This window comes from Scleropages formosus, chromosome 18 (assembly GCF_900964775.1).
Source record: "Scleropages formosus chromosome 18, fSclFor1.1, whole genome shotgun sequence".
In the NCBI taxonomy this organism is placed as follows: domain Eukaryota; kingdom Metazoa; phylum Chordata; class Actinopteri; order Osteoglossiformes; family Osteoglossidae; genus Scleropages; species Scleropages formosus.
In genome coordinates this window covers 11,939,568-11,967,450 of record NC_041823.1, presented here as the reverse complement: position 1 = coordinate 11,967,450, position 27,883 = coordinate 11,939,568, and the positions used below count along the sequence as shown (strand labels likewise).

The 27,883-nt window shown below is 41.1% G+C and overlaps 2 protein-coding genes across 2 annotated transcripts; both read right to left on the bottom strand.

Moving 5' to 3' along the window:
- Window positions 1-4,344: 4,344 nt before the first annotated feature.
- On the bottom strand, window positions 4,345-7,138 carry tmem196b (transmembrane protein 196b). Its single transcript, XM_018740676.1, has 4 exons — window positions 6,989-7,138; window positions 6,249-6,305; window positions 5,371-5,625; window positions 4,345-4,488 (listed from the first exon to the last, which is right to left on the bottom strand). Exons 1-4 carry the CDS (start codon window positions 7,136-7,138, stop codon window positions 4,414-4,416), a joined length of 537 nt encoding a protein of 178 aa, XP_018596192.1. The 3' UTR covers window positions 4,345-4,413.
- Window positions 7,139-12,026: 4,888 nt separating this feature from the next.
- On the bottom strand, window positions 12,027-17,622 carry macc1 (MET transcriptional regulator MACC1). The gene is made up of 4 exons (XM_029245894.1): window positions 17,509-17,622; window positions 14,015-16,053; window positions 13,611-13,799; window positions 12,027-12,786 (listed from the first exon to the last, which is right to left on the bottom strand). The coding sequence occupies exons 1-4, from the start codon at window positions 17,618-17,620 to the stop codon at window positions 12,583-12,585; spliced, it is 2,544 nt and encodes an 847-aa protein (XP_029101727.1). The 5' UTR covers window positions 17,621-17,622; the 3' UTR covers window positions 12,027-12,582.
- Window positions 17,623-27,883: the final 10,261 nt, after the last annotated feature.

Genomic DNA, 27,883 nt, shown 5'->3' with positions numbered 1-27,883 from the left:
CTGCAGGAATCCTGACACATACGGTCATTTTATTTACAATGAGTACTTACAGATTACCAAGTATAACACATAAGGTGACACAACACATAGATAACAGGATTGATATCTGTAAGTATGATGTCCATACACGCATGCCTGCTTGAACATAATGCCAGAGTGCCCCATTGTGGATGAATATGACACTGCAAAAATACAGTTCACAAAAGCCAGTTTTTATGTAGCAAAGGTGTTCCAGTAGGCTATACTTTGCAAAAAATAAATAAAACAGGAAATAAAAACTAACTTAAAAACATAATTTGTTATATATCTGCTGAAAGCTGAATAATATATAACCTAAACAAATAAATAAAGAAATAAATAAATAACGTACGGTAATATGTAATACATGATATATAACAAATAATAGGGAGGCACGGCAGCGCTGCCGCCTCAAAGCGCCTGGGCGGTGTAAGAGGACGTGGGTTCAATCCTCGCTCAGTCTGCATGGAGTTTGCTTGTTTTCCCCGTGTAGGTTTGATTCGGGTGTTCCGGTTTCCACCCACAGCTTAAAGACGTGCGGTACAGATGAACTGGTGAAGTTAAATACCCTGTGGTGGGCTGGTGTCCCGTCCAGGGTGTACCCTCCCAGTCTTGCACATAGTGCTTCCGGGATAGGTTCCGAATCACCGTGACCCTGCTCAAGACAGGCGGTTTTTCAAATTGGATATATGGACAGATATAATATATAACATGTTTTTTAGTCACGATCCAGATTACAGAAGGCTAATACCTAATATAGCTTTGAATGTTAATGCGAATGATTCCACGTGTGCTTTATTTCAATTACGAAAATGAAAATAAACCTATACTCAAACAAAAAATCAGTTAGGACATCCATTTAAATATGTCATTAATGTGATCTTATTGGCAAACAGTTTTCACCTTTTACACGTGACAAACATGATCTGTTTTAAAAGGAGAGAGAATAAGAGTTTTATTGTCATTATTAGCAGTACAATGCAAAATAACTATTTAAATTATTGCAGCTGTACAAATGATTAAGCAGCTAATGAAAATGTAACCTAGTACTTTTAATTAAATGAGAGAATAGTCATTCTAGTGTTGCTTTGTATACAAATCACCTCACTTTCAGCCCTGCACTTCCATCTTACTGTAAGAATGAATTTTACATGATACTTTTTGTTTAACTGAGAGAAATCAATATTCCTTCTTTCCCCTGACAAACACACACACACACACACACACACACATTTTCAGAACCGCTTGTCCCATATGGGGTCGCGGGGAACCGGAGCCTACCCGGCAACACAGGGCGTAAGGCTGGAGGGGGAGGGGACACACCCAGGACGGGACGCCAGTCCGTCGCAAGGTACCCCAAGCGGGACTCGAACCCCAGACCCACCGGACAGCAGGACTGTGGTCCAACCCACTGTGCCACCGCACCCCCCCGACAAACAGTGTCATGGAAAAGGGAAGAAAGATATCCATACTTTTAGACCTCAAAATTCCTTATTTGATATATGACGCATGAGTTAGGAAAAAGCCGGAGCTTGAAATGTTATGAAGAACTGGGTTATACAGTGTAGACTTGTAGTAGGTTCTCTAACGCAATTCAATATGAGCCAGTGGTGTTACTGGGTATTTACACATACTGCTGTAATGACTTATTGATGCAATAAAGCCTTGCAGTTTATTTGTCATTTTAAATCAAATTCCATGTCCTGTATCCTCCTTGACAGAGGGTGACTGGTTGGCTTAGGAGTAATATCAAACATCAGAACAAGCTTCACTCATCACCTTCTATACAGGACTTCAGAGAATATGGTTACGCTACTCAAGAAATACAGGAAAATTACACTCACTGGCCACTTTGATAGGTACAGCTATAAAGTACTGTGTGGGACCCTCTTGTGCCTCCAGAGAAGCATGAATTAAGGAACAAGGTGGTGGACACATTTGAAAAGGTCCTTGATCCATGCAGAGCTGACAGCTTCACATAGTTTCTGCAGATGTTTTAGGTGAGACATTTAAATTCACATTCAGCAAACATGGCATTTCACCTCACTGCGAAGATGCTGTGCTGACTTGAAAAGAGAGAACTGTGCGGGCCACTGGAGTAAAGCAAAGGCACTGTCATGTTTGTGGAAACATCCTGAAATTCTGTGCGTTGTCACATGACGCATTGTCTTGCTGGAAGTATCAGTCCGAAAATGACTAGACTAGCCATTAAGGAATGCATCTGGTCAGAAACAAAGTCTTAGTACTTTTTACCATTCAAACAATGGTCATTTGGTATTAAAAACCTTATGTGTGCCAAAAAAAAAAAAATCCCCACAGCATTACACCACCACCACCAGTGTGTACTCTTGACAGCAGGCAAGACTTGTCTATGGATTCTTTTTTTAATAACAGTTTCTGACCTTACAATCAGCATCTTACAAGAAAAACTGTGACAAGGCAATGTTTTTCCACATTTGAATCATCCAGTTTTGGTAACTACATGTCCACTGGATCCTTATCTTCCTGTTCTGAGCTCAGAGGAGATGAACCTGGTATGGGCTTCAGCTGCTTCTAAGCCATTCCACATAAAGATTTGAGGAGTTACACATCCTGCAGACCTCTTCTGCACACCACTGTTGTATTCAGTGCAGGGGATCACAGAATTGTTGTATTCTTGCATTATTTGTTGACTTGTAGCATGATACCTGCACAACTCTTACCATTTTCCGCTGATATCACTCATCAGTGAGACTTTTTAAACCACCGGACTGTCACTGGCTGGATTTTTATTTGTCCATCATCCCATTCTTTGTATAGTCTTAACACTAAAAATCCCTGGAGGCTGGCTGTTTCTGAGATGGTGGAACCAGTGCAGTTGGAACAATGATCGTGCCATGTTCGGAGTAGCTTAGACAACACCTTATGTCCACTGTAAGTAACAGTAATTGGGCATCTTGAGCCTATCAACATGATTTATATTCTAAGTCACTTCCATGTTAATTAGTAACTGTGCAGGGCAAGCTGCATGAGGAAATAGCCAAATACAGCCAATAGAATAGACGCTGACTATCATATTGTAACGACCCGCGTTACTGGTGTTCAAGCGGGGAATGTGCTCATTGCAAATAGCTGCATTGTGGGAAAAATGTTAAATGTAAGTGTGCAACCACTGGGGGCACTTCTGGTGAAAATGAAGGGTATGCCAGTGTGAGTGAGAGCCTTGGCATGCTAAGTAGGCCACTGTAACCCCATTGGTGAATGTAAGTGATGTGTTTTGTGGTATGTTACATGTTTTATGTAGGGTGTACAGTGGGTTGGACTGTGTCCTGCTCTCCACTGGGTCTGGGGTTCGAGTCCCATTTGGGGTGCCTTGCTACGGACTGGTGTTCCATCCTGGGTGTGTCCCGTCCTCTCTGGCCTTTTGTCTTGTGTTGCTGCGTTAGACTCGGGCTCCCCACAACCCTCTATGGGACACGGGATTTCAGATGGTGTGTGTATGTGTTTTATGTTAGGTGTAGAGTCTTTAATTTTTACATGGCACATTTCATTTAATTGCACTATTTTAACAATTCATAGCACTTATTGCACTTTTAAGTAGTCACCTATAAATGACTATGTGTGTGGTGTGTTTGTATCAATTATTTATTAATTTGGGAGGGGACAAACTCAGGACGGGTAATTTGTAGTCCCAGAAGTGAAGTTTTGGGTTTTTAAAAATAGTTTTACATATAAATCCAGCTTGAAGAGACCTTTTCAGGAGCTCCACTCGGGTTATGAAAGGACAGAGGGCTGTGAGGCTGAGCTGGTCTATCATTGTCACAGAAGTTGGTGAAGCACACACGGTGTGCAGCTGAGAGTTCGTTTTCCCACACAGTTACTGGCTCTAACAGAAAGCAAGCAACTCGGCAATACTAATTTTTCGTGCTTGTTCTGTGTCAATTGGTATAAAACTACCGGATTGCTACCTTAGAGGGTTGTGCACCTACCAGGGAGTGAATCAGTGTTGGTATTAATCCATTCATGTACAGCTTGCTGTTGGAACCGATTAGGTACCACCTTGTGGTCAACTATGTGAACTAGGAAATTTTTTTTTCCTTCTTATATAGTCAGCATGGCTGAAGCCATCACTACTTCAGTTTTCTCTTTACAGAGAGAAAAAACACACCTTGAGCCCCACTTTGTAGCGACTTAATTACAACAAGGCTGGTAAACTATGAAAACCTGCTTTTATCACAGTTCAATTTGTATGCCTTGCACGTGACTCACTAGATCTGCACATTTTTTCAATCATTTTCCATATGTGAAACAACTTTACTAACTTAGAGAATACTTTCAATCACTGTAACAGTAACTGTTTTGAATTTGTGGTTTTATGTAGCATAAGAAAAGCAAATGCAGTAAAGATGTTTGTATTTATATACAGAAAACTGTAATCATCCTTCGGAACTCGGTCTTGGGTGTTCTTTCCGCGGTTTTCTCCTGTCTAAACTGATAGAAGAGAGAGCAGCTCTCTAGTATAATACATTCTTAATAATGTATTTAATGTTAAAATAGCCAGAAACTTTGCACCTTCGGAAGATGTAAGTTGAGTATAAATGCTTGGGTTAAAATGCATTGTCTTGTAGAACTGAACACAAAAGGCAAAGTGGCTGAAGATCGAAAGTTCTGAAAACTGAAAAGTTTAAATTTAATTTCTCATATTCTTATTGGATATATTTTGCTGTCCCTGTGTCAGGTTGCTGATGTTTTCCCTTTGTAGGGAGTGTTCCAGCTTTATTTGCTGTTTCCTGTCATGGTAGTGAATTTATGTCGAGCATAACCTTTTATATAGAAGTACTAAATATAGTCTAATTTTCAGACAGATGACAATTCACATTCATGTTAACTTTCCAAATTCTCAGTGAGAAGTAAATGTATTATCTGGAGGGAGGCTGTCTTGCCAAAATGTGTGTGGGGGGTGCATGCACATTAATTTGTTTGGGATTGTGTAAAATGTATTGCATTGTTTCCTTAATTCCAATGTCCTGTATTCTTCTTCTAATGAAAATGTCTTTTAAATGTATATGTACAATATAATCTTGTAAGGAGATTGCTCTTTTGCACTGCAGTCAGTTGCAGAGTTGTGTAACTGTAACAAGCCTGATGGGTCCTTGGAAAATAATTCCTGTCACATTGATGAAGTAAGGATCATTGCACTAGTCTCTCAAGATTATAGTTACATGGGCCAATGATGCTCCCTTGATGGGTTTCTTCACTAACATACTCCCTATTTAAAAGCCATTCAACTGCAACTTCAGGAAATTGTGACTAAATTTTCAGAGGATGGAATGTAAGGTACTTAGTTTGTCATGTGATTGCTGACAAGTGTACCTTCTCAGTCATCTCGTGAGAGTGGTTCAGTGAGTGCTCGCGCTCCAGGTACATCCTCTGCTCCTCAACGCTGGCCAGTCGGCAGGTGAGCCAGGTGGCCAGGGCACAGCCAGCAATGCCTAGGGAGGCCAGGACAATGGCAGCCAGCTGTAGGATGTGTGTCTCTTCTGGCCTCCGTTCTAACACTCGTAGAAATTGGATGTTCAGGATCCCACAGATCAGCCCGCAGATGCAGCAGGCTGAAAATGATATCATCTGTCAACCAGGTGTGGGGGGGGGGGGGGGGGAGAGGAAAAATATTAAACTGTGTTGTGGCACAAATTGTTTAAACCCAGTACCGAATTTCACACAGCCAGGCCAAAACAAATTTAACTGTTCACTAAAGTGCTGACCATAAATTATACTAAAATTCTCAAATCTTGACAATGATGATTTCTGTCCCTGTTTTGCCACTGTAAGGGTTAGTGAGATGCTAAGGAAGCTGGGTAGTAAGACGTTTCAAAATTAGTTTGTTCTGACAAATGTGTTTGTAAGAATTGTATTTTTGCATCTGAAAGTGGTTAATTACACTGTGTATTGAAAAGATTGTATATACACAGGCCAAACTTTTATACCTGTTAAAAACTTTAGAGATGAGGGTAGCAATTGGCATAGTGGTTAGAGCTGTTTAAAAATTACCAAGCTGAAACAGTCATTGGAACACCGGCACACAGCGAGAGGCCACTCCCATGACGACCACTCCCGCGACTATCGTAAATCATTTTAGGTAAATTATTTTAATGCTGGAGAAAATCAGCTAAATGTAATAATTTTAATTGAAATGCCTGGTTTAAACTTGTACCATTGAAATGTTATGCATAAAATTTGTACTGACTTACAGTGAGTCCTGACTTCTTCATAGCACATAACATCCCACACAGTCCACAAATTAGAAACTGCAAGCAGAAAAGGAGAGAATTTGACCTGTTACCTTTTGATGGAATTGCTCTCCGTTTTAATCTTTACTTTGGTCAGCTGTGGCAAATTATTTCTCAGTTGCTTGGATAATGTTCCCTGGTAAACCAGTCAAAGCAGATACATGATTTAAAATGAGCTGATGTGACCAAATACTCGGACAGAACAGACATAAGGAATGTGACTGTTGATCCAATTTCTGCACTTGAATGGAAGTTTATCACCAGGTGAACTGCAGAACAAAGTGTGAGTACATGATGAATATTATAAAGATGCATACTTTCCAAAGAACTTAAGTGAAAGGTATGTGTCAACGCTACAGAGTAAAAGCCAATCCATCTCCTTTCTGAACATAACTCACTGTGGACCATATTTGAACAGTAACAAATGCAGGTATTGTACATATCGCTTTAAATCAACCATTTGGTCACAAACAGCCGTGTTTTAAAATCCATTGCTGCTGTGCTGTCAGTCCGGCTCGTCAGATTTTCGACTGAGATTCTCACAGAGAATTACTGCACCAAACTTCCTTTTATACAAACTATGACGTGATTAAAGTTTGGGTTATACTAAAAAAAAAGAACCTTTATATAGGTAAGCTGGAAATTGCGAAGAAAATGATGTATTATATATACGCAGGACGTACACACAGGCCGCTCCATACCGGGGAACAGTCTCCCGGGTGGACTTGGCCGCGAGTCGCGCGCGCGCGCCGGGTCCCCAGCGCGCCCAAAGCGATGCTCGAGACGCCGAGCCCGCTCTCGAGCACCGACAGCACCAGCAGACTCCACGCGATCTTCCTGCTGGTGCACATCCTGCGTCCCGCATCCTTCCCTGAGGCTGAGGAGAACGGCTCGGCTCTGCGCTGCACGGCACAGTTTGGAGGAACGTGACGCTGACGGACGCTGTGCGCTGGCGGTCCAGCGAATTTTTACGTTATAGTGGGTCCAGCATCTTGCCAAATAAGTTCGCGTTTTCTCGGTCTTCGCTGGAGCGCAGAGGAAAGCTCCACGGCTCGTGTCCTCCTCCTGCGTTAGCAGCTGCGAGGTGCTTGCTTGCTCTCCACGGTGCTGGGGGTCCGTTCTGTACAGTGTGACACACAGACGCCGGCGTGGCTCTTTCAGTTAACCACCACCTTCAGTCTTCGGTGACAACATGAAGTTGCAAATCGTTTTGTGTGTGTGTGTGTGTGTGTGTGTGTGTGTGTGTGTGTGTGTGTGTGTGTGTGTGTGTGTGCGCGCGCGCCAAGCCAGAGACCCTCCTACAGTTTGTGTGCGACTGGAGGGAGGCGTATTATTAAAACTATTTGCATGTCAGATCTTTTTTTTTGTCCCCTGATCGTCACAGACCCCGTTGCAATGACACTTGTCATAGGTTTCCTCTCGCGCACTCTTCCTCCCGTGGATGCTTTTTATAAATGCTTCTTCCCTCTCGGTGCAGCTCTGTGTAACTTGTAGGATAGTGTACTGCACACTAGAGGCTATACTTGGGGGGGGGGGGGGGGGGGGTGCAATTCTGAAACTCTAAAATTCCTCTAGAGCCGGGTCAGTTTCGGTAGTATCGAGACCCATGGCATGGTCTAATTGCAAAAATTGTGTACAGAGTATTTTCTAGCTCAATCTGCCATATTTCACCTGTAGTGTGACCAGACAAAGCAACTGTAGCAGATACACTTCTGTCAATATCTGTAATACAGGTTCCATCAAACTGAGATGAAATGTGGCTCTTATCAAGATATAAAGAACACTCATTTCCATGGTTTATTTATTGGGGGATGGAATCTGAGAGACCCTGAACTTAACACAACTGTGTGTGAGAAGCTCAGCTTGTAGCCTTTATATAGCTGCTTTGCATAAGTGGTAAAATGTACTGATTCTCAAATTGTCTGAAGTTGCAAAATTCTGACTTCAAGGCTCTAAGAAATATTCTGAAAGGCAGCATGAGAATAGTGTTTCCCTTGCTGAAGGGAAACCTTACCGTTTACCCAGAATATACCAATGGTAGTCATGCAGTACAGACAATTTGAAAAATCATGCAGTTTTATTGGATAGAACAAAATAAAGGACCAACTTTTCAGTGCATTCATTAATTGGTTTAATGTATAGAACTATATGCATGCTTTAAAAGTGACAGAATAAAGTTCTGTACCTTTTAAATTAGTAGAAGTTTGTTTGACAGTTGTCAGAGCAGTCAGCTTGGACATATTCCTGGCTGATGGGCAGGAATGTGGAATATGAGTGGGAAATCTTTCTGACAGCATTGGCTGATTTGTCACCAGAAACAGCACTGCAGAGACTGTGGCCTCTGCCATCTCCTCTTTGACAGACCATAGGACTGCCCCCACAGACACAGGAATTTTGCAGCTGCGGAAAGTCATTCCGCAGTTTTTAAATGGTTTGAGGTTGGTTAACAAGGTTAACTAACAACCGGAAGTGCTCAACTTCAGCACAATTATTTATGCTTCACTCCTTCATTGGTTGTTACAGCTGATAAAACTAAGCATTAGAATTTAATCATTTTGAACCACTTGTATTAGCTGACTTCATAATTAATGCCCAAGTCCCTGTTTCCATTCCGAAGTGGAATGAACAGTGTGGACCACTGTGCAATACTTCCTCTCACAAGAACCTTTCAGTGAGTTGACCATGGCCACTGAAATATACAACATTACATAACATTGTATGTGTACGTTATGCAAGCTTAAAATGTCATGGATTCACACAATACATTTAAGGCTGAGTAGAGTTGGAGGTGACTTCTTTTGGCTAAGAGGTACAGTTGCTTAAGATGGATACGAAGTCTTTGTGTAGTTTCATATGGCTAATTAAAGATGTATGTAATAGGTGTTCAAGTTATTCTTCTCTGTTACAGGTACCCTACCATGACACTGGGGATGAGTTCAGAACAAATCTGTGTCATGAAGTTTAATAAATTTTACAGCTTTACAGGCAACTTGTGTAAAACAGATAGTTACATCCCCCCCCACTAAAGAATATTATATTAAAAATTTGAGTTCCATACAATGGTTCATAACAAATGAGTGCTACTCTGCGATGCACATCAAAACATTGTGTGTCTGTAATGGTTTGTCTGCGCATGGACCCAAGTTAGGACAAAGACTTGGTTCTTTTCAGTTGGACCACATTGCTGTTAAGTGTCTCATGTGTGTTACTGTATCTGGCTTTAATTTTTTTTTGTACCCTCGTAATCATGGCACCAAAGCGTAAATGCACCAAAGAAAAGGAAACAACCATGATTGAAACTAAATAAAGCAATCGGAAAAAGGTGAAACAGTGACGCACAGTAGAAAAGCATTAGGCTAGTCGGTCAACAATCGGGACAAAGGACAAAGCAAAAATAATGGAGCATGTAAAAAGCTCTGTCTCAATGTGTGTGTGTCTTGCTCTCTATTTTATACACTGTAGTAACATTTATTGTCACGACCACATCTGCACCGCAACCAGTAGCACCTGGCTCCGATTAATCACCTGGCTTTAATCAGAGCACTTGGCTATAAAAGACACCAGTCCACCACTTCCCAGTTGTGGAATCTCACCTGAGACAACCGTCCTCTCTGCGCTCTCAAACCTACCTACCTACCTACCTTGCTTGCTTAGCCGTAGTCCTATTCCCCATGATTCCACATCTCTTTGGTAATGATCGCCCACCTTGTCCCCCAACCACGACTTCAGATCCTTGCCTCTGTTCAGTTCGCCAATCACCCAACCATGAGAACAAGCCTAGTCTTTTGGTACCGAGTAAACAATCTTGCACTTGAATCCAGCCTCCTCCACATCCTGTTTGCCATGACCTTACTGTATTATGTTAAAGATGTTTGTGTATCTGGAAGTGTTTGTTTTTATGTATAGAAAGGTACCCGATATACTAAAATGAACATTTGGCTGCTGTTGGATACAAACAGTACCTAACTGTTCTGACTTGTGTACAAATTCAACTTAGACTTGGGAATGGAACAAAAAACTACATTCTAATTGGGAAAATGATATTCTGCATGTTCATGTGGTAAAATGCTATTCAACAAACACCTTGAGATGCTTTCAGATGGGGATGTTAATCCTAAATACACTACTTTTATTAATGTCAGGGTTGATAAAAAAAAATCAGGTAAACATTCTATAAACAAGTTTAAAGTGCAAGGACATGAACTGAGAATTTAGAAATTAAGTTTGGGAGGGGGGAAATAAAGGGTCTGACTCTTCAAAGCATTAAAACAGATGTGCATGGGCTTGACATGACAATTGCCTGTCAAATGAATGCTTACACAAGTCTAAATCTGCAGTATATTGAAGCCACTGCAGAAACTCATATCTCTGAAACATGGGGGTTGATATGACAGGTATGAGCTCAATATTTACAGCAATGCAGAGGTCCTCATGCTGTTTATAGTGCCTGTCTGAGCACTATAAAGCAGTGATTTCAACTGCTGTTAACCATGACTATCTCTTGAGATCAAACTGTGCATTTGTATCATAAGTTGGCAACATAAATGCATAATTCCTATATGTAATTAAAGGATGTTGTGGCCAATTTCAACCATATGAAGTCATCAAACATCTAGATTATCTTCTGGAAAATGTCACTGTAGACCCAATTCTGCACTTGGGGAATCTTCATCCACCCTAAAAGATGTTTGAGGTGAATTGACTGAAAATAGGCAGAATTTAGAGGCAATATGAAAACATATTTGAAGAAAGGAACAGCTTGTCACCTATTAAGCATGGTGATGGATCTGTTAAGCATTGGTGCTGTGACACGGGAAATACTGTGCACGTAAAGGGAAGAATGAAATCTATAAAGGATCAAAAAAAACCCTGGAAACTTATGTCCTTGAATCAGTGAAAAAGCTGAAGAGGTTGGATATTGCAACAAGAAAATTATCCAAAAATCAACCACTAACTACTACAACAAATGAAAGACTGAGATTTTGGAATGGCCTTCAGTCCCCAGACTTGAATATTACTGAAATATGTGGACAGATCACATGCAAGATGACCAAGGAATATTTCTGAACAATAAGTCTTCTGCAAGGAAGAATTGGGGGGGTTGTTTTTAGGCTGGTTATTACTAAATAATGACAGGGTACCTAAACTTCTGCACACAAATCACATTGCTCTGACATAGGACGGTGGATGACTAAGGCAATTATTATAGTGTATTTGGCACTGAAAGCTGTTTTAGAGAAGTAAATACTGAATATGAACAGTAACCACTAGATGCTTTTTTTCTAGAAGAATATACAAACTGAATATACTTCACTAATCTTTAGAATGTATTTTAACTGCATGAATTAAAGGTTCAGTAGAAATGGTCAGCTGTAAACTGCATTACGTACCTACCTAATTGAAAATGCTGAAAACCCTGTTCCACAATTCGGTCTAAAATCACTTACAACATTTCTCAGGAACTAGGAAACATACTCAAGTGCCATCAAAGCAGACACAGCCAAGTATAAACATTACAACACAACTTTTGTTCTATTAACAAAGTAGCATTACATTGTGACAAACATCATAAAATGCAAAAGCAAAAAATGTACATGAAACTGCATGAAAATACTTGATATGAGAGACTTGCACTTGGTTATGAGACAAGGTGTAAGTTCTTTCAATACCCATATACTACTTATAAAGGTAAATCCTATTAAGAACTTCTTGACCAAAAGTATAGCTTATGAAATAATTCAAATGAAGTAGTTACTTTTACTAGAGTTGTTGTACTTACTGTACCAGTAAATCAAATGTAATGTAGGCTGAAAGTTTCATTAATTATTAAACCCAAAGGCAGGATATGATGTATGGATTTTTCCTTTCTTGTAGCCTGCCATGTTTACTTTTGGTTCCACCCTGTTTCACAACTTTTCTCCACACTTACATTCCATCGGTGAACTTTATGGAATGCAACTTGACTAACCATTATATACCTGTAGAAAATGATAGTGGAATCACCTAGGCTTTTCCTGAAAGGTTACAAGTTCTTTTGTTTTAGAAGTCTATACTTTCCAAATGCATAGATTTTCAAGCTGGCTATAGGCTGCGATGAGCATGTAGAAAATTTAATATTGACTTGATTCACTAAACAATGAAGGGTTAAAAGTAGCTTTTACAGTAATTCAAAAGTAACAATGACTCCATTGTTTTCTAAATGCAGGTACTTCAATATGTAACCACTCTTGCATTATTAGCTTGACACCCAGGTAGGTATTCAGGCTCTCTACAGGTTTGGATGTTTATCAGGGTATTATGTATTCGAGAAGGCAACAATACTGAGAATCTCCATACAGTTCACTGTAACGAGTACACCTGTGATCTCCCTCCACTGTCTGCTGACAGGAACCTTCATCTTGTCCAGGGCTAGGTGCAGATCCTGGATGAGGTCCTTGTAGTTGCTTCCGTAACCCTTGCTCCACGTGTACAGGAAATCGTAAGCTGGTTTCCACATGGACTAGTGATTCAGCAAAGAATTGAAATTAATGTCCATTTAATAAGTAACTTGACATTATTTACAATACTAAAACAGCCAGAAACAGTTGACATAAATTCGATTTGTTAGTTTCTGAAAAATATGATTTTAAGAATGGTACAAGGATGTGCAGTGGTTTGAATTTTGGGCTGTTCTGCCTTATACAGTATATGGGCTATTTTTGTGTCGACGTAAACTAATCCAATCATTACTGAAAAGTAATAGGTAATATTCATTAACATTAGTACTAGATTTACAATAATGACTCTTTCAGATTATTGGTACAACTATGTAGTGGGTTTATCTTTTTTTAATTCAGGGTTATACTTCCATGCAGGAAAGTAGACTAGTGATACTGGTTTTAAAAAAAATTGCTCCCCCTTCTCCACATGCAACACTTAGATTTGTTCCATGGGACTCTTTCCCACGGATGAGTAGTGTTCCACTGGATGGATGATATAGCTAAGGTTCTCTGTCTTTCATTGCTGATGAGCACTAGCGGACAGCCCCTCGCCTGCACTGCTGAATGTGGAATCGTTTCATATACCAACCTAAATTAAAAAACAAATATCCCTAGCCTGCAGAACATAAAGAAATGCGGCGTACTGAATTTGTTCTAAAACCAGTGTGACTTGGAAGTACTATGTGTATAAACTTGCACCCAATTCAAACATTTGTAAGGTTACAAATTCTTAGTTTCTATATACTTTTTATGTCTGACAAAACTGTTTGATTCCTGCTGTATGAGGTTCGTCTCCCTGGATGCTAATGGTGAACACTACAAAGTAGGCAGAGGGTTGTTTTACCTGGGTGCTTACTTCTCCTCCTCTCCCTCGGTGTGGAGCCTCATAGCTGGCAATCTGACCACTGGATAGTTTTCCGAGCCGCTCGGCAAGTTCCCTCCATCGACCACCCAGCTCCACTGCAGTTGACAGAATCACTGTGCTCTGAGTCAAACGAGCTACCAGATCCTGAGAGTTCATCTTTAAGAGTCCCTGTGAGGGAAAAATTAATGCACACTAGCTTCAATGCTTTCCCAACATCTTCACAATGAAACTTCATGTTTGGTTTCCTTCAACAATGTAGTTGCCTTTACCGCATCATAATTTGTGTTCCTAGCACTGTTTAGCAGACATGTCTTCAGTATTAGAAATAATGCATCATGCCCTATTTGCATTAAAAGTTAATTTGAAGGGAAAAGCTCACTTACAACAATGAGCTCATGCTGAAACTTCTTCTTGTTCTTCTCTGTGTGACAATCTTCCTTAAGTTTTTCAAGTATGTAAGCCACCTTTTCAGACTCGGACTCAGCTTGCCTCCAAGTCATCTTATCCAGCGACAGATTAGAGAACCCCAGAGCCTCAGCAAATGTCTTCCAATTGGATATAGCTTCAGTAACCAAGGTCTCAATGGTTGAGTACATGTATGTTAACTTCCTGAATGGAAGACTAATATTGTCAAGAAGCACCTTAGTAGTGATTGCCACATCGCTGAAGTCAATGACTTGATCTTTGGTTATGAGTTTGATGTTCTTGCAGTGTACCAGGCCAACACGCCCTCTAAGGTACCCAATGTACCACTCCTTTACTTTAGACTGACCCACTGACTTGACAGTGTGTCTGGACAGGAGGGCCAAGGTATCACCCTTGAAGTACTCCAACAAATATTCCACCCTTGGTTGGCGGTAAACAGATTTCAGTGTTACTCCATACCATTTTATGTTTATTGGCTTATCCTGGAACCTTGGAATCTGTGCTGTGATTTCTTCAGGAAAAGATTCAGTTCCTAGTTTCTCCTTGCTGGTCTTGAGCTGTTTTTGCATAAGCTTTTCTGACCTCTGGGGGATAGAACTTGGAGACTTTACCTGAAAACTTGTTAAAAGAGAGCCTGTTGAGTCCTTTATGTAAGCTACTAGGTTAAAGTTACTAACCTCCCCAGTACTTGTCTTGGATAAAGACAATGGAAGCCGAACGACTTGGCACATCTTAAGTTGTTCTTTCTTCACCTCTTGAATCTGATCTGTAGTTTTTATCTCAAACTTTGAATCCATCGGTGCTGTTGCAACATTCAGATCTTTAAGTCCATTCAGACTGAAATGCTGCTTTCCCCAAAGCTGAAGCACAAGTGGTGGTAGGTTTTTATCACCCTTCTTGATGTTTGAAAACAGAAGTTTCGGAGGAATTTCACTGTGGCAAAAAATTACACAGAATGCTTTGAAAGATGGATGGATATGTCTTGGTCCATAAATCCCAACAGTGAGATGTCTGTCCATGTAGTCCCAAACGGATGTAACAGGTGGCTGGAGAACTGTGGCCTGTGCAGCAGCAATGACATATAAATGTGGCTTCAAGTCCTCAAGCTTGACCTGCATGGTATTGTTATATGTGTAACAGTGCTTTAATTTTTCAAAAGGTCCTTCCCTTTTTTGTGAGACTAGGCATACCAGCTTGGTCATAACTTGACTTAGTGGGTCACTCTTTATCTCCCCAGCAACTTTCATCTCCAGAAAAATGCATTCCTTCACATTGAGGTTGCTAAAAGTCACTTCTAGAAGAGGACCAAGGGTTGTTAAGTGGTCATTGCAGAGTCCACTTGGTGTATCTAGGATTGCTTTTAATCCAATTTCTTGGACTTCCTCAGGGGACACATGGCCTTCAGGGATATGAGCACTAATGTTCGAGTAAGGCAACTGTACAGAGCCTCCCCTGTGGCCAATCTTGCAGATGATCTGAGTCTCTGTGGCTTGAGTTTGAGCCCACCCTGGACTTGTGTGCCCTAGATCTAAACATGACCTTGTTAGTTGTCTGTGACTCAGCCAAGCCAACTTATAGGCTTCCCTGTCATTCTTAAGCCATTCAAAATCTGGACTTAATAAATCACTTGAAGAGCTCAGGAAGTTTTCCCTCTGAGTCTTCCCTTCTTTAACATCGAGAATATCTGAGGCACTTTTGCACAACTCGGATCTCTTTGTGCTTTTTTTGTTGGAATTCAAATGACGGGTAAAAGTAGCTTCATCGGAGGAAGTGCTAATGGAGTCTGCATTATCAGCAAATGCAGCCAGTGTATTGGCATTCAGTATAGATGCATCAGCCTTTGATCCGTCTTTCTCAGTGTTCACAATGTCATCTAGAAATGGATTTGAGCCACACAACCTGCTCCAGAATGGATTTGTGTTATGTGTCTTCTGGACCTCAGGCTCCACCACTGGCCACTCAGGTTTGGTTGTCATCTGAGGAGAACTACAAGGGTCTATGAAAAGAGGATCAAATGTGTTAAAGATAGATCTACATAAACACACTACAGTGAATGTAAGCAATAGGCCAGAGATTGTGAATGGATTACGGTGAAATATCTCCCACTATATGTGGGAAACCTATTTTGTTAGGAGATTACGGTCAGTGATGAGTCCAGGCTGTCTTTTCACTGTGACTACACACACACACACACATTTTCAGAACCGCTTGTCCCATACGGGGTCACGGGGAACCGGAGCCTACCCGGCAACACAGGGCGTAAGGCTGGAGAGAGGGAGGGGACACACCCAGGACGGGACGCCAGTCCGTCGCAAGGCACCCCAAGCAGGACTTGAACCCCAGACCCACCGGAGAGCAGGACTGCGGTCCAACCCACTGCGCCACCGCGCCCCTCCTCACTGTGACTAATCAGTTTTAAGAATTACGTAACATTTTTTTGATGTAGAACTACGTCTTTCTCCTCACTACGTAGGAGGGGTAACTTGGGAATTGACCGTCATGAAAAAAATGCAACCCTTCTCGCCACTACTGCTCGCAAATGAAAAGACACAGAGAGCTAGTGCATATACCATTGGACAGAGGGAAGGAACACCACATCAAATGAGACATGAGCGGGTGCTGCCGGTTCAGCCTGAGCAAGCCGGCAACGTCATGAAAATGTCCCACATTTAGCTCGCTGGCAACGTTGCAAAAATGTCCCACGTCTGCCTCGTTACGGAGTTGCTGCGCATTGCGCTATATGTCATCACGTTCGAACCACGTCACAAAGCGTTGACCTCAGCCTCTCAGTTTGTTGCTAAAGAGCCACGTTATCTGACACGTATCGCGCCGGCAGGAAAACCTTCATTTACATTGAGGTAAGGGGCACAAAGGCAGATCAGCGAATTAAATATTTCAAAGATGCCCAACAAACACAAAGCGAAGTACTATCGTGCCCGATGAGCTGCTCTTAGGGAGCAAGCCGAGGCCTCCGGGACTCTAAAGACACCCACAAAGACACCGGCTCAGTGAAAGCGTGAGCAGCGTGCACGGGAGGCTGCCATGACATGCCCATTGTGCTCGCCTGCGTTTCAACATAGACATATCCAGAAGCGAGAGCGCTGGCTTCCTTGACTTCATGCGCGACACGTTTGGTTTGAGGCTTGGCTCGACAACGGCGCCTACAACACTCGGCGGCTCGTGCATCGACATGGTCTTCGTCAGGAATTTGGATGGCTTGCAATGCAGCACCCACGTTTGATACTTCTCTCATCATTGCCCTATTCTTGCCGCGTATGATTCCATTGAATCTGTGGAGTGCCATGATTCGTCGCCCAATAAATGATGATTGCATACACAACCTCCTTTCATTTCTTGCACCACCCACACATAGTTCTACGTGAATACATGCAGCATAGTAAAGCTATGCACCGGACAATTTTTTATTTTTCTACTCCTGAATATAACTTACCATTGAAATTATCCAGTATTCTGTCATCATTCATATCAATTAAAATCCCTTCTGATTTGCTTCTTAGGAGACTTCCTGAGTGATGTAATGACAGTGTCCTAGCAGCTGACATCTTTATACCTATAAAAAAATTGTTTAATTACTGTGCAGATGCATAAAATGCATTTCTTCTGAATACTGCATATATTTCAATATTTACATTTATTCATTTAGCAATATAAATCTTAATTTCATGAAACCAAACCACATTAATATTCAATCTTGATGTTAAAAGTTGAAATGTTTTGTTTCATTGACAGATAGCAACCACCGTTAAATTGCTTTCACTTCTGAACATGCTGTTTGTTTTGTTAGTGCTGTATATCCCCCACTGCAAGTCACCTCACATAAAGGTGTCAGCGAAATATGAACAGTAACCATTGTTGCTTTTGAAGAAAACTTACAATCTGTAAAAGCAAATAAAATCAACCAAATGTACGGAGGCCCATTACTTGTGCCTCTTGCCAACATTCTCTAGGCAACTTACCTGAATTTCCGACTGTAGGCTTAAATTGGCAATTTATGCACGGGAATCATCATTTTTATTTGGTAGATGATCTAAAGCAGGATCATCAAAGTACCACAGGATTCATTGTGCAAGGAATTACACAACTTATTGGTGTAAAAGGCAACCAACCTGTACAGTTCTTTTATAACACAATGAAGTTCAATTTATTCAACTGCTAGAATAATTGCCTTAATTATAAGACCTTGAATTCCCTTTGCTCCTATAAGCACTGCCCTGAACCCTGTACGACTGACATTTGCACAATAATAGTCAACTGTGGATCCAAGTAGTTTTATGTAAAAAAGGCAGTGCAACAGTGTGTTGGCCATCTAATACTTTTTCCTGCTTGAGCGCACAAACAGGACTAACCTGTTTCTTGTGCTGTACTCGAGCAGTCTTGCTGTAAGGTGTGGAGCGGTAGCACTCACAGGAGAAACTCTTACTGTTACTGACTGGTTTACAGGTGTGACAGGACAGGTGCCGCACAGGTCCGCCACATTGTTAATGACAAGTCACTCTATTTCAGTAATGTCACACTGCTCAGGTCAAACAGGCGTTCCTCAGAAATCAACTAAAACCGCGTCTGAACATTAGCCAATAAAAATAAAAAAAGGTTATTTTAATGTATCTTTGCTTAGTTTGGCAAGAGAGAGCGGGTTTACAAAACCCCTCACTCTAGGGGAAACTTGATGAACATAACTTACACATTAAGTATAAATGTTTTAATAGAAACAATTTAAAATCATTGGATTCGTAACTCGCTTTTTTTTTTTTTTTTTACCGAAATCAATCACGAACAACGACGTGCTGCCTGCATAACTTACCATACACTCTGGATTCTGCATATTCAAAAACACAGTCCTCTCCAAGTTCTTGTTCTTTTTTTCTTCTTAGTCGGAGGAGTGTCTTGGACAAGAATACATTATAATCGCACTTGGGTTTTTATTTAGCCTGTCAACTGTGCACTGTGTAGAACTCCGGGTTCTCCTGTACAGTACTGCACTCGCGAACTTCGGCGAGGGGGCAGTACGATCCCCACCGAGGACTTCATTTCCCACAATTCTTTGCATATTGACGCAAAGGTTGCAACACCCGAAACCACAGTAGAAAGGTAGTTTCGGTGGGTGACGGAAGCGAACGTAAGAGCTGATTTGCTGTAGACTGGTTCAAACGATCGTGGTACAAAACTATTTAAAACAAGAGAATGTCATTTTTTAAAAATATGTTTCTGAGAGTGCCGTATGTGTAGACTTCATACTGGTACAATACCTAGTTCAGAAATTAACTTTTTTTCCTGTGAACAAACTTATATACATGATAATTAACTTAAGGCCCTGTCTACGAGAATTCAGTCGTCTTAATGGAGCTCGTGTTTGTGACGCTGCATCTTTGTTATACTGTCCTCTGTTCAGTTTTTGTTCATTTCCGACGATACTCGTCACTTTGTTCTAAAGCAACGGTTTCGTCCCCTTATGCACAGTTCAGAATTGGAGCTCGTTAAGTACACATCCTCCTCCTCCTCTCCCGTCATTGGGCACTGAACACGGAGGCGCCCACATTTCCAGGCGTCACTGGGAAACACCCTGAGCGCAGCAGAAGCTGCGTTTGTGAGGAATTGTGGGAAGCGCAGCCAATACGTAGGCTGTTGGCTCCCCCTACTGCTGTGATACTGTTGAGAAGAGTACACTGCTTGTCCAGAATTCTAGTAGAACACCAACTCAAATAGGTTAGTTAGATGCTGTGTTTGGCTGAAAGTTGTAATGCATTACCTGACCCAACAGGACCTGTCTGACAGGAGGGGGGGGAAAAAAAAAAAAATTAAAAAATTTGGTTTTAGTAAACTTTCTGCATAACAGTCTGAGGGCTTCGCAATCTACCAGGCAGAGCGGACTGATTCAAAGAAGAAAGAGGAGGGGGTGTATGCTTTCTTCTTAATGACACATGTAGCATGGTGTGTGGAGGTGATTTCACAGAACTGCACTCCAGACCTTGAATACTTTTTGATCAAATGGCGACCGTTCTACCTGCCCAGGGAGTTCGCGGCTGTGCTCATGGCGCACTAACTTTACATCCCAACCCAAGAGAACACACACAGCACTCTGAATGAACTGTACCACATCGTTACCAAGTAGAGAACAAGCACCCAGATGGCCTGTTCCTTATATCACAACTACATTTCTTACGCTTGGTCAACAAAGCTTACTAAGAAATCATTACATGAAATACACTGTCACAATGCAGTAACAAAGTCTCTCCAATAACATACATTCAAAACTCAAAAAAAGAACAATCCCCCTTCCTGGCTTCAAAATATGTGACTGGCCTACATCTTCCACACACCAACATACCCATGAAAGGACCAGCCCCTAATAGCAGCCTGACCTAAAACATCATATCACATATATGCATCTCCAGAACATATGAAATACTTGTAGATTACAATATAAAACATTACCAAACCCCCTAAAACCTAAGATCACACTAAGAAACACAAAACACTCATACACGTATAATAGGTTATAATCATCAATATGTCATGTTTCCGACCAGGAAGTGAGCCATCAAACCCAAGTGCAGTGCAGAGGCGCACAGGATAGGGGATGATCCGAGAGTCGCTGTTGAGAAACTAGCGAAGGTCACTGAGGAGCAGACATCGTTACGAGGAGAATCCGAAACCGTGAGTCGATGATCAGGCGATGGGTTGAGGGAGACGAAGAGGGCGAGGAGAGTCAGGAGAAGGAGGGTCGAGGAACAGGAGGTCAGGAAAGAGATAAGCAAACCAATCCAAGAAGCCTGAGCAAAGAGTAAGGCTGAACATGGTTCCACATCTTTCTGTGCTCCGGGCTGTCCTTTTATGCGCCCGGACCCTGATCAGCCGCAGGTGTTCCTCGTTGCTGAGGTGGAGGGCGTGACACAATATCAAAAACCACTTAAAAGTGCACAAGGTGACCGCATAAAAACAAAGGCTACTAAAATTCTGTGAACGAAATACTATTCACATAAAATCCACACATATTAAAAGAATAAATATAAGAAAGAAATATAAATATACAAGGAGGTAAAATACAAAAAAGTACAATATATTTTGAAGAGATGCAATTCCATAAAGCAGATGCCCATCTTCAGAGCTTCAAAAACATTCTTTCATGAGGCCTTTCCATCTGTCCTTTGCCTCGTGGTAGCCCCAGGCAATCACATCCCGCTTTATTCTGAACTTCAGTTCAGCTCAAATTTTCAAAAAAACACCATAGGCTCCCATTTTCAACCCCTTTTGGACAAGGTTAATGCGTGCATTCCACAATTCTCTCTTTGTACAATCAACCATATCCTACCAGAGGCTGTTTTGCTTACCTTGGGGGACAGTCCCTTCATAATATCATCAAAAATCAACACCATCTCGTCACCCAACTCCTTGCACAAGGGCTCGACCAGTGACCAGACAGTCCTGGCATAACCGCAATCCCAAAAAAACATGTTTAATCGTCTCCCCACCTGAACGCTGGGGTCGTGGGCAGTCAGGATGTCCGGTCAACCCGTGCCTATAAGGTTTCTCCATTACGAGCAATCTTACATTTACATTTGCATTTACATTTATTCATTTAGCAGACACTCTTGTCCAAAGCAACATACATCTCAGCAAAAGTACAATTCATGCATTACATTAATAGAAAGAGACATGGCTGCAGATATTTGACTCAGGTAAACCTAGTTTGTTATCTATCACTTGCTGCACCAAGGTTCATCGTTCAAGTAGGTGCATAAAACACAGGATAGACAAATCCTGATACCCTCCTACCATTTTTTTAAAAAAATAATATTTAGATACATAAGCAAGCAAATACAATGCTGAAGCAGTGACCGATAAAAGGCTTTATCTGGAGATGCTCAGGAAGTTACGGTGCATGAATATTTACACCGTACATGAGCTGGAAAGATCTTGGGCAAAATGGGTCCGGAAAAGATCAGTTTTCAGACACTTCTTGAATGTAGACAGAGTTTCCGCAGTTCTGAGTGACAGAGGAAGGTCGTTCCACCACAACGGAGCCAGAACCGAGAACCTCCGTGCTTTACCTTTTGTGTGCAGGACCACCAAGCGAGCAGAAATAGACGAGCGAAGGGGTCTAGCTGGGGTGTAGTGGTTGATCAAGACCTGTAAATAGCTGGGAGCAATTTTAATGATGCATTTGTACACAGTAACCAGGGTTTTGAATTTGATTCGGGCAGCTATAGGAAGCCGGTGCAGAGAAATTAAATCTTTCGTGAAGGCACTGCCAGTTTAAATCCTGTAGCCTATTGTTGAGCCCCTTTGGCTGAATTCGTGCCCAAATGTTTTCCCCAAGGCCCAACATCACTCACGTTCCCCTCCTCTCCAGCAAAGCATTCTATAACACTTTATGCTTGAGGAGGGTGCTAGCGTCAATGTCTGCGGAATGATCTTACTCCATTTCACCATCTGCTTGTAGTGGTCTGGCAGAAACTCGGCCTTGGGTCCAACATTGGACCGCGAATTCACCAAATACCACAAAGGGAAAGACAGCCGGAGGTGAACGAAATGCTGGTGTGGGTGTTCCAGGGGAGCTGCCAAACAGAAGCAGTGCTGTGCAAAAAAAGGCAATCAAATTTTAAAGGGAAATCAGGGACCCCCTTCCGCCCTACTACAGTGCCTACTAATGTTGAACATACTGTATGACAACCCAAAAGCAGATTCAATGCTCTTCAGGTAGGGGACCTCAGTCATACTAAAAATCCATTTATAAATTTACATGTAGGCTATTCCTTCAGCACACGTTTTGTCCAAAGTGATGTACATCTCGGAAAATAGAAGTGTGCTTCACATGTAGGCAGATATACAGTAGATTCAGATACCACAGGTTACTTATGCTGTTTACTCATCCAGTGTTTGCAATTCATTGCATCAATTACAAAAACTATACAGTACAGTTAGCTGATGCTTTTCTCCAGAGGAACTTATAATATTAGTCTACCTGCAATTATTTACTCATTTCATTTATTTATTTAGCAGACGTTTTTTTCCAAAGCGACTTCCAATGAATTCTATGTATTACCAGTCCACACACCTTATTCACCAAGGTGACTTACACTGTTAGATACACTACTTACGCTGGGTCACTCACCCATACATCAGTGGAACACACGCTCTCTCTCTCTGTCACTCACACAATATGTGTGAACCTGAACAGCATGTCTTTGGACTGTGGGAGAAAACCCACGCAGACACCGGGAGAACATGCAAACTCCACATTTGAACCCATGTCCTCTCGCACCACCCACGCACTGCAAGACAGCAGCGCTATTCGCTGTGCCACCATGCCGCATATACAGATGTTACTGGAGCAATTTTTTTTGGGTAAGTACATTGCTCAAGGGTACTACAGCCGGAGATCAGACCTGCGACCTTTGGGTCCAAAGTAAACAGCTCTAACCACTACGCTATTCAACTTATTTTTCTAGAGCGCTCCTCTCACACAGTGAGACAGAGCACTTTAAAACAGGCATAAGGCAAGAAAAACAAGTACAGCAGAACAAAGACAGTTGACTACAGAATATATTAATATAATGCTTTTATAGAGCTATAAGTATACCTACTGGCCATGGAGGAAAGGAACAAAAACTCACAAACAAAAATCAAGGGAGAGAAAAACCTCTGGCAGTCCAGGGGCCAGTAGCTGCCCACCCCTCCTGGGCATTCTAGATTAAATAAAACTTTTAAGCCAGTCTAATAAGCAAGTAATAATGATATTGTTGCTGTACAGTAGCTTGATTTCCCAGTTCAGCAAGCTACATATCGTCCATCATAGCAGTTGGATATCATCTTCAGTCGGCATGGAGTGTGTCTGTGACTGCCAGCCGGCCTTCTCAGGTCTTATTATAGGCAGACAATGGCTCAACAAGACAAAAAATTGTTGGTAATTTGTAACTTAATTAAATTTAATATGCTTTGGTATAGAGGTGGGAAAAACAAAGACAGCCAAGTGGAATTACATTTTGAGGTGGAATGCCTGAGTCAAGATGTAAATCTAGTTTGGATTTGAAGACTGATACAGATGGGCATTTCTGATAGTAACTGGTACAGTATTCCACAGTTTAAGTGCTCTGTAACTAAAGGCACGACTTCCTACCGAGGTCTTACTGATCACAGGTACTTTAAGGTAATCTGCATCCGATGAATGAAGATATTGTCCTGGAATATAAGAATCAATAATCTCACAAAGGAAAGGCAGAGCATTACCATGTACTGCCTTATAGGTCAAAAATAGGATTTTTATAATTGACTCTAAATGTAACTGGGGGCCAGTGCAACGATTTAAGTACCGGTGTTATATGGTCATACTTCCTAGCTCTAGTGACAATTCTTGCAGCAGCATTTTCTACCAGCTGTAGCCTGGACACAGTCTGGTATGGACAACTTGATAGTAAAGCATTGCAATAGTCCATCCTGCTTGAAACAAAAACATCAACCACTTTCTCAGCATCCTGCCTACATAGGAATTGCCTTAATTTAGCTATATTTCTCAAATGAAGGAAGCATGACTTAGTCAGAGCATTTACATGATATACAAATGACAGCTTCCCATCCAACAGGACACCTAAATCCTTCACACAATCTGCACACTTGAAGCTTATACTATTTGTGGTAAAGAGTGGTGTGATTGTGTCAAGAGCTTTGGCATTACTGCCCACCACAAGTACCTCTTTACTGGCATTAAGAGATATTTATTAAAATTATATAGAATAAAATTTTTACTCATCCACATTTTATCTTGCTAAAACAATTACCTAAAGACTCCACATGTGAGGGGTCATCAACCTTAAACAAAACATTGTTCACAACAGTGCTACCAGCTGTCCCCCCAGTATTAATATGTTGTTGGTTGATGTAAATAACTATAGTATTTCATGTACATGAGTAAACTGCTAAGTTCTATTGTCAAAAGATCCACTCTACATGTTGTATGGTTTTGACATCTTCATTGCGGTTTTGAGACCTTCCTTAATCCTTAACTGCTTGTACCTCTGGGATCCATGTGTTTTTTTGTGTAAATATTTGGCTTTCTTGCAGTGCATTGTTCAAATGTGCTTCATGGTACTAATTCTCAGAACTGCATGTTCTTCAATAGATCATCAAAAAAGGTATTTCAACTACCAGCATTAATGCATGCCAGTGGCTCTTATCCTTGGAATCACATTTTAAGCTCAGTGTGACGGAACAGTTAACAGAGTTTATCTGGAGATGAAGTTTATACCTTTATGTGTTTTGAACCTGCACCTACATAGGCACAAGAATTTTACCCCAGGTGACCTTCCTGGTTTTTCGAGAAATACAAGTTCACAACCCTTACTCACAAAGAGGATACTGTCCTCAGTCAGCATTGTTATATATTTAAATTAAGCAAAATAAGTTGATTACAAACACAGAAATAATCCTGAAGTGTTATTGCAAGGTTTGGGTTGAGCTCATCTTAATGTTGTAATAATGTTTCAATTAATAAACTTTGTTACTTAAAGTACAGGTAATATTACAGAAATACTTCAGTTTATAAATCCCATCTCAATCATCTGTAAATGCAGAAAAATAGGATTTAGCTGACTTAAGATTTAGATGCTACCTTATAGTTGCAGTGGGGTGTGCGGTGGCGCAGCCAGTTGGCCTGGGTCCTGCTCTCCGGTGGGTCTGGGGTTTGAGTCCCACTTGGAGTGTCTTGTGATGGACTGGCATCCCATCCTGGGTGTGGTGTCCCCTCCCCCTCCAGCCTTATGCCCTGAGTTGCCGGGTTAGGCTCTGGTTCCCTGCGACCCCGTATGGGATAAGCGGCACAGAAAATGTGTGTATGTGTGTGTGTTATAGTTGCAGATCGTTGATTCTGAGTTTTATAAAGCTAAAGTCTGGAAAACGCAAAAGCTGTTCATTCAGTTTCTAGGCCTTCCTGAAATTCAAATTTAGAAGAAATACAAAAATACTCTATATCTAAAGAAAACTAATATACAGGCAGTCCCCGAGTTGTGAACGTCTGATTTGCATACAACCCGTACTTACGAACCAACACCCCTTGCTATTGGTTTTTTTTGTCACCCCTAAGTAACAATCAAATGAGAACTTCATAATTAAACCTATTATATTAAAAAATTAGTTACTGCAAATACAATGGTCAGTAATAACAAACGGACCCTTCTTTGCGATGTGCATCAAAACATTGCATGTCTACAGCGATTAGTCGGCTCGTGGGTGGGTGCAAGTGAGCGCAAGGTAGGACAAACAATCTTTCTGTAACTGTCTGGTATTGTATTTGGCTTTGATTTTTTTAACCTCCTAACCATGGCACCAAAGCATAAATGTGATGCGAATGATGGTGATGCATCCAAGGGAAACAATCACAAATGAAACTAAAGAGGAAATAATAAAGCAAAAGGTGAAATGCCAAAGAACAATGGAAATGCAAACATTAAAGTTTCTTTAATGTGTGTGCGTGCATGCATGCAAAACACTCTCTCTCACCAAGAGAGCTACAAGACACACTTCTTCCCAGTTGTGCAATTTCACTCCAGACAACACCTCCCGCACATTCTCAAATCTCCCTCACTCTGCTCTTCCAAGTCTTGTCCCTAATTGTTCCCAAGTCCTGTTCCACGTCTCTTTAACGACCACCCACCTTGTCCCCTGACCATGATTTCGGATCCTTGCCTCTGTTCAGTTCGCCGATCGACAGACCGACCATTTGCCCATCCCAGACTATGAGAACACGTCTAGTCCTTTGATTCTGAATAAACAATCCTGCACTTGGGGTCAGCCTTCTCCGTGTCCTCTGTTCGTCACAGTAGTAAAACTTCCTATTCTATGTCTCCATTATAAATACTGTAGTTATATTTATTATTACTTTTATTAATTTAGTAGATACTTTTCTCCAAAGCGAGGTACATCTCATTATTCTTTCCTCAGGCCATCTACCTCATGAACACCTAAATCTCTCCCCTAGAGAGTAAACCGTGCAATACATAATGCTATTTATATTTATAACTATTTATCACATTTCTCTTACACTCCCTTGCATTTGTATCTAGCGACTATTTTTGTACTATTTTTGTATATTGGGTACTTTATATTTTTTAAATATTTTTTATCCCGTGCTCACATACTCTATCTTCTCATCTGTGTCTTGTCACTGTCATTCTGTCTGTGCTGTGGTAGTTCCTGTCACCAAGACAAATTCCTTGTATGTGCGAACATACTTGGCAATAAAGCTCGTTCTGATTCTGATTATATTACAATTACATTTTATTATTATTACTGTATGAAAGATGTTTTAGTATATCCGAAGTGTTTGTTTAATGTTTTTTAAGGATAGAAAGGTACACGATACACTAACAGCTGACAGACTGACGTTAGATACCCACCATACCTAACTGTTCCGACTTGCGTCAAAATCCGACTTAAAGACATGGAACTCATTCGTAATTCAGGGACTGCCTGTACTGCAGTTAGATTTAGAATTCATTGTCATAGACTCAAAGCCTCCAAATTTGTTGCCATTTGCAAATAGTATGGTGAATCTACTGATTAATTTGCAGTACATTTATTAACTTTATTTTCTGTATATCTAATGTAGTTCTGCCTTTGTACCAGTTCATTTTGGGAGTGCAGTACTTGGTTTGCAAAAGAAGCTTGTGTAGAGAACCATTTTAAAGCTGTGCCTATGTTTAGTGCATTACAAAAAAGCTGTTATATTAGTAGCTATATTAAATATCTTTAATGAAAGCCTTACAGATGACAACTTATGTGTCACACATGCGTTTCACATCTAGATTACCTGC